This window comes from Nematolebias whitei, chromosome 2, assembly GCF_014905685.2.
Source record: "Nematolebias whitei isolate Nwh7 chromosome 2, NemWhi1, whole genome shotgun sequence".
Classification (NCBI taxonomy): Eukaryota; Metazoa; Chordata; class Actinopteri; order Cyprinodontiformes; family Rivulidae; genus Nematolebias; species Nematolebias whitei.
Genome location: NC_056499.1, coordinates 6,028,474 through 6,036,173, shown reverse-complemented (window position 1 = coordinate 6,036,173; position 7,700 = coordinate 6,028,474). Strand labels below are relative to the sequence as shown.

The 7,700-nt window shown below is 40.6% G+C and overlaps 1 protein-coding gene across 2 annotated transcripts in view; it reads left to right on the top strand.

The window, feature by feature from the left end:
- Positions 1 to 4,709, top strand: part of lipca (lipase, hepatic a) — an 11,803-nt gene extending 7,094 nt beyond the window's left edge. Inside the window, exons 6-9 of one of the 2 annotated variants that reach the window (XM_037695930.1) lie at positions 530 to 772; positions 2,063 to 2,177; positions 2,424 to 2,642; positions 4,427 to 4,709. In XM_037695930.1, the coding sequence (XP_037551858.1) occupies positions 530 to 772; positions 2,063 to 2,177; positions 2,424 to 2,642; positions 4,427 to 4,565 (716 nt within the window). In that variant the 3' untranslated portion in view covers positions 4,566 to 4,709. The remainder of the gene's footprint in view (positions 1 to 529; positions 773 to 2,062; positions 2,178 to 2,423; positions 2,643 to 4,426) is intronic. The other variant, XM_037695937.1, reaches the window with a different exon arrangement.
- The last annotated feature ends 2,991 nt before the right edge of the window (positions 4,710 to 7,700 follow it).

The window sequence follows — 7,700 nt, the reverse complement described above, 5'->3', positions numbered from 1 at the left end:
ACGGCGAAGCGACTTATACGGCGAAGCGACTTATACGGCGAAGCGACGTGTACGGCGGAAAATATGGTAATGTGGTTCAGCTACTTCAAGATTTCCTGGTTTCTTTTTTGTGTTCTTTATCATAACATTTTTTATTTTCTTAATTCATCGTGACTGTTTGAGATGCTTTATCTCGGGGCGACAGTTTCTCGTCCTGACTTTATGCTGATGCAGTTAATTACCTCCAGTCCCACACAAGTGGTTCCGGGGAACTGATGGAGCCTCTTAATCAAACACACATCTGCGGAATATGACAGTGATATCCACATTAAAGCATGTGTCATCCTCTGGAGGTAATTGGCAACATGTGCCATGAGCTGAGCTGCCCTCAGGCTGAGTCCACGCAGGGCAGTGAGGATGTGACAGATGGGACGGGCAAACAGGCGTATACGGTCCGGATGATGGCGACCTCCATCCACAAATAAGGAGCTGGCTTGTCTTGGTAAAGTAAAGTCATTAAAACCTGCGTCATGTTTCCGTCTTCACACAGGCTTTGAACAGACGGTGAAATGTGCTCATGAGCGCTCCGTGCACCTTTTCATCGACTCTCTGCTGAACAAAGACAAGCAGAGCACGGCCTACACGTGCAGCGACAACAAGGCCTTCGTCAGAGGGGTCTGCTTGGACTGCAGGAGGAACCGCTGCAACACACTGGGCTACAACATCAAGAAGGTCCGCACAGCCAGAAGCAAGCGGCTCTACCTGAACACTCGATCCCGCATGCCTTTCAAACGTACGTACCCGTGAGCTGAACCCGCCTGAAAACTTTTATAAAACATTTTTTGTCTTCATCACCAGAAATGCTGCATGTTGTTAAACACATGACATAATTAACTAAATGTATTTTGTGTTCGAGTCCAATGTAAGTAAAAAAAGAATAAAAAACTGAATATTTACAGAAATAAAATCAGAACAAATTAAAAATGTGTATGAGTTACAGATGTGAGTACGTCTAAAAATAAGAGTTAGGTATAAATATAAAGCTTTACGCTTTCATTCAAGTCTACATTTAATCTATTTTTATCCAAACGGAGACAGAATAAGTTTAAAGTCTCAGTTATGATATTTATTTTTCTTGTTTTCTCAATAATTAGTGCAGAGTTTTAAAATAAGTAAGAAAGTATAAGTGAAATAATCCGACATCTTTTCTACCAGTTTGGGCTCAAGTGAGATATTCAGTTAGTAACGATGTACTGGTTTCTTTTTTTTTGCTTGCATCAAGATTTTAAAAGATTTTTGTGTTTACTTTGAAAATGTCTAAACTAAAAGCGTCTATTTTTAATTCATTACATTATGAGACAAAGTTGTGCATTCTACACAAATCATCGCTGTAACTTTTATCAATTAAAGTAAATAATGAAATTACTAAACTAATTAAGTGACTTAAGAACTGATGCCTCCTGAAAGAACTTAATAGATTAAATCAGTTCAGTCTCGCCGCTAAATCCATAATCAATCAGTTATAATTATCCACAATATTAACTTATAACAAAAAACAGTGCAAAATTACTAAAACATATCATTTATTTTGTTTACACTGAAAGTACATTGTTTTCTTGTCATTTTTAAAAAAAATCTATGAATTCAGTCCCTTAATCATTTCATTTATATATATATATATACATACATATACACACACACAGTATTGTATATGTATTATATAATATTGATAATTACATATCAGATGGATAAATGGGGAGTGGTGGCACAGAGGTTAGAGAAGGTGATTGGGAGGTCGCCGGTTCAACTCCCTGGACTGATGACCTCAAAATGTGGGTGGGAAAGGTGAAACACCTGCACCTGCCTTCACCCTCATTTGCCCCACTCTGCGCCCTTGAGCAAGGCCTTTAACCCCCACCATCTGCTCCCAAAAAAACAGGTCTCTCTTGAAAATGAGTCCTCATGACTCAGTGAGACTACCTGGATAATTAAAAGTTAAATAAATAAATGTGCAGACAAACATAAGTATCCTCTGATCTGTACTCATTTAGTCTCTGGTTGCTTCTTGCTCCTGATTTTCCAGTCTACCATTACCAGTTCAGGATCCAGTTCATCAATCAGACGGAGCGAGTTGAGCCCACTCTCACCGTCTCCCTCACAGGAACGAAAGAGGAGAGTGGAGACCTCACCATCACCATGTGAGTACCATATCAACACCCACCCAATGCTCTGCTGCATGAAAGAAAACGATAAATGCCCGTGATGGAATAAATGATTGAAATACGACTGTTTTCTGACAAGTTAGTCATCTTTATGCGTCGAGCAGCAAACCAGAACCAACAGCATGTGATGTCGTCATGACAACAGACTGAGATTTAAAAGAAAGCTGTGGACACTTGCAGAACCCCCCATTTTTGTCTCTCACTCCCTGAACTCTCCCCCAGTGATGAAGGCATTTCTGGAAACACGACCTTCACCTTCCTGATCACGCTGGACAGAGACCTGGGGGAGCTGATGCTGCTCACGTTAAGCTGGGAGGGGTCGGACTTGTGGAAGAGCGTGTGGAACCGGGTGCAGACCATGTTTCCTTGGGGTGGCCAGGAAAAGAAACCACAGCTGACTTTGGGAAAAATCAGCGTGAAAGCAGGAGAGACGCAGCAGAGGTACAGCTGAAACAATGCACGTCAATAAACGTTGGAACCAGCAACAGTCCTAACAATCAACACTTCTGAATTATTCTGATCAGTTATTTAAGTGAAAATAGAAAACAGCCTACCAAGAAAATATTGATAATAAAGATGCATTTTATTTTTCTGAACAGAACTTTGTCGTTCGATAGGAAGGAGAGAAAATTAACTTCAGGTTGTCGGGGCTTTTTATCTGAACGTTTTCAGAGGACAACCTTCTGTTAGCACCTGGAGGTTTTTCTTCTCCACCTCTGAACTCGTTTGTTCTTTTGTTGACCCCTGAAACCCTAATTATTGATTATGGTGTTTTCTGAATTATGGTTATGTTTTCAAGGCCTGAAATCTGAGTTCAGCCCGTTGGGAGTCCTGACAAAGGTGCACGAGACTTTGGACGTTGAACCACAGCATCCATGATCAGCAGGAATCTAAAAAAACTTCGTGTTGAACTACAGAAGCAAAGAAAAGTACCGTAATTTCCGGACTACTGAGCGCACCCCAATATAAGCCGCGCACACTAAATAAAAACATAATACAAATTTGTACATGTATAAGCCGCGCCTGCGTACAAGCCGCATGAGTAACATGTAACGAGATATTTACAAAGAAAGATTTTTTTAAAACTTTTAATTAAATACATACCGATAACAAGTAAAAAGTTGTCGTAAGTAAAAGTTTTTTTCTGAACAGTGCCTGGAACATGGCTGGTTAAAAAAATAAAATAAATTAGCATACACAGAAGTCATTGATCACCATCTTCACATTCCTCCTGCTCAGGATCCACCAGCAGACTTGAACAAAAGTTGCTCTGTGCCAGTGTTGCCAGGTGAGAAATGTAGGATTATCGTACAAGAGACATAAAATTATCGTACAAATACGATAATTATCGTACACCTAACAACACTGCTCTGTGCATGCAGGGAATCCCCCCTCCCCATTCTCTCCTCCCCGCCACGTTTCATTGGTCCACTGTGACCTGTTCAGTAATTTAATTTGTCTGATTTATTTATTTGTTTATTTATACAGGTAGTCTCATTGAGTCACAAGGACCCACCCACCACAGAGACATATATTGGGCAGCTATGCGAGTGCCTGAGTGTGATGAGGCTAAATGTTTTGGTGGCATAAAGCTCATCAGCCCTGCAAAAAAAAAAAAGTCCATAAATTAGCCGCAGCGTTGTATAAGCTGCAGGGTTCAAAGAGTGTGAAAAAAGTAGCGGCTTATAGTCCGGAAATTACGTTATTTTCAAACTTTTACAAATCGACTCGGACTCATTTTCTCTGGGATGCTCTTTTAATGCTCAGTCATATTTCTGAGCTGTTGCCCACAATGAATGTGAAAGGTTGTCTTTTTTTTTAAATATATATTGTATTTACTTGTTACTACAAATATTTTTAATGATGCAGGTTTTTGGGTTATATATTACTGATGATGTGCTACACCGTGCTGACGCAAACTGTTTAAAAACATGTACATGAGTTTGGTTTAACGCAGGAGCTCACATTAGCAGCTTTAGTATTACAAGTTTATTCCTCGAGTCCCCTTTAGAAAACAATGTGGCCATGTAGGATTTTAATAAACCTGTCAGGATTTTGGAGGGTTTCTGCCATTTCTGACAGCAGAGAAACACTTTCTGCAGCTGCATGGCAGGATTTAAACGCCATCTACTGGAGTGCTTCTCCACGCGCAGGACTTCTGCTGCTTCATCCAACAGATGACCACACCAGCTAAATAACAGTCTCTGTCTCTCTCTTTTTTTAAGGACATCTTTTTGTGCCATGAACAATGAACAACAAGTGGAAATCGCTCAAGATAAAGAGTTTGTTCGCTGCAAAGACGAGGAGTCGAAACGACGCAAACGAAAGCACCGTGTCCCCGAGTCTGTTCAGCAGACTGGTTGATCTGTGACAATAGTCACAGCTAGACGACACTTTCCCTCCTTGTTATGAAGTGGTGCACGTGGAGGGTTATTAAGAAGTGGTAACTGACTGCAGCAAGCACTGAGGACGACTTAAAGCTAAGTTAAACAAAAAAAATCACCTAATAAAGCCGTTTATTAAAAAACAGATGTATTGCATTTTGTGAGAATTATTTTTCTTTTTCTGCAGGAATTTAAACGTCAAACATTGAACACAAAAAAACTAATTCAGATGTTTTTTTGTTTTTTTTTTTACTCTGGTGTTCATTTCTAAAACAAGAAAAAGTTAAAACAGAACCACATAAAGAGGTACTTGCTCATACATACAACCCAGAGCAGTTACTTTTTTAAAATTCAGTCTTGTGTGTTTTTCCTTCATATGAGATTTATATTTATTATTATTAGACCTTTATTTATACAGTTTAGTTCCCATTGAGCCTCGAAGTCTCATTTACAAGAGACCTGTTACAGACAACATACAGGCAGATGAGAAGAACATGAGGATGGACGAAGCAAAAAAAAAAAGAAAAAAAAAAAGAAAATCACGACTCACACCATTTCCTGGCCGAAAAACAACGTAAAAGATGCAACAAAAAAACCTTCACAACATAAAACGGCAACATACAATGACATCATACATTTGTGCATAGAGGTCAAAGCCAGTGAGTTGTCCATAAACACTCCAGAAAGTTCCAAAGTTCTGATAAGATGGTACAGAGTCTATCAGCATCATGGTTTTGATAAGGTCACAGACATCCTCGGGGGGGGGCAGGCAGAGCTTCTAGTTAAGCCCCCAGTATACTCCCATGTACGTCCGTACGCAGTTACGCGCGTACGTCCGCAGGGCATGTCCACGCAAAGCCCAGTTTTTACGACCGCGTACGCGATGTCGCACAATAAACTGCCCGGCGACGCACTGTTTTGTACGAGACACCGATGTATTAAATTCCCCTTCTTCATCCCTGATCTGGCCTTTTGTTTTTTTGCCAAGAGGCAAGTGATCTCTCTTCGTCCTCCGTTGATGCCATGACTGAAATGGTGAGAAATGAAGGAATTTGTCATGAGCGAATTAAAATCAGTCCCAGCGTGGCTGTGGGAGGGTCTGGAGACTTCCTGTTGGGCTGGTCTGATGTGTGGGCTGCAGGACCAGCGCTCCCTGTTTTTTAATTTTTTTTTTAGAACTTTTTATTAGCAACATATAAAACACAGAACACCGCTGCAGCTGGGGCTGCCGGCTCCATTTTTTTTTTTTTTTGACATGTCAATCAATCCAGTAGGCGTGTCATCAAATGACCAATCAGCGCCCTCAATTTGTCCCGAAGGTAAATGCCACTTGTCTGCGAAGCTGCTCTGCAGCCGCTCAGGGTGTACGCCCGAGTATGACGTCTCAACACTCTGCGTATGTACGTGCATACCTCCGCGTGGACGGACGCGGGAGTATACTGGGGGCTTTACATATCCTCCAGGAGCAATTTGAGATAAGTTGGCCTGACCAAGGCCAAATTCAGATAAACAACAACTGTTTTGGCCGCCAGACTCTGTTTTCTGTCTGACTTCAAGTTCTGCTGGAACGTTCAGTGGTGAATCCAAACAGACAGATTTGTGGACATTCCACCCGGTCCCTGCTCGATTTAGCGTTCTCCAAGATTGAAACCTTCATGCTGACCAGTTCCAGGAGCCGCAAGCGGTCTACGATTCTCAGTGATGGCGTCCAGCTTGCGGTTGAGCTCGATAAGCGTGAGTCTGAGAGATCGAGGTACCGATTAATCCTTCACATAAGGCTGGCAGCTTTACCACGGCCAAAACTGCTGCTGAAGTCTTCCTAATTCGTCGATATCCAAGGTATCCACCAATTCCAAAAAGCAGAAACCCTGTTATCATAAATCCAATAATGTACGCATCTTCTACGTCCTCCACAGACAGCACAGATACACACACCATCTTCCAGTCACCCCAGGGATCAATGACATACCCAGCTGCGTGGGTCCATTCAGGGCATGAGGGCTCTCCAGCTCCATCGTCTGGTGGAATTTTTTTATCAACTGCGTTGAGGGACCAGCTGACCAAATCCATAATTTTCTATTTGGAAGATGTGTAAAGAGAGGCTCTGATGTTGACGGGACAAGAGAGCAAAAAAGCAGGAGGGAAGGAGAGAGGGTGAGAGCGACCGTCTTCGTCGAGAGCGAAAGAGAGAAGACTTATGACCTCACAATGATTGAAGCTCAAAGAGAAATAAACAGGTTCGTTTGAGATTCATAGTTTCAGCAGTAAATACAAAAAAAAAAATTTAATAAATTGTGACTTAAAATGCCACAGACTGTTAAAACTGAAAATAAAAAAGGTTTAAACACTCAACGGGGAAACGGCAGTTCTCCAGAGCTGCAACAACTTTACAAACACATGAAAATTTATTTATTTATAATTATAAAACAATACAGTACTAGAATTATTGGTCCCAGTTTTATTGCATTAAAGTACAAAAACCCAGCCAACTGTCATCAGTTCTGTTGAATTATTTTTATTTATGCATTTCAAATAGAAATCTTTGCAAACTGTTAAAACTTTAAAGCAGGATGAGAAACTGAGCCAAAAAAAAAAAAAAGTAAATAATTGAAAAAATACAAATAAAAAAAAAACACAAAACTGAAAACATAAAAACAGCAGAGGCAAAAAAAATAATAATAATCTGACAGTAGTTGCACATTTTTATCATTTTGGATTCTTATTCCTCACAATGTCAGTGCACATTTTCTCAAACGTCACATGCAACACGTGAAAGAAATTTCCCCGAGTATCAACCAGCTTACCCACACCATGACACAACTAAACAGTTTGCACACACCTGTATAAAATATGGAAAGTATAGGAGTGGTTAAAAATAGCACCAAATCACAAAAAAAATTATCTGCAAGACCAAAAATTCAGTTTTGTTTGCTTAAACTGTTTCAGCACACAAAGTTAATTTGTTAAGGAAACGCACCGTCATGCTCCGTGTGCCCGGTCGTTGAATATTTAAAGGCATTTCTCTGTGAAACGGCATGCTGAGTCTGCGCAGATCCAAACACCGTGCAGAAAAACATTTAGCTGCATCAGCGGTCCACACAGCTCACTGCTTTAA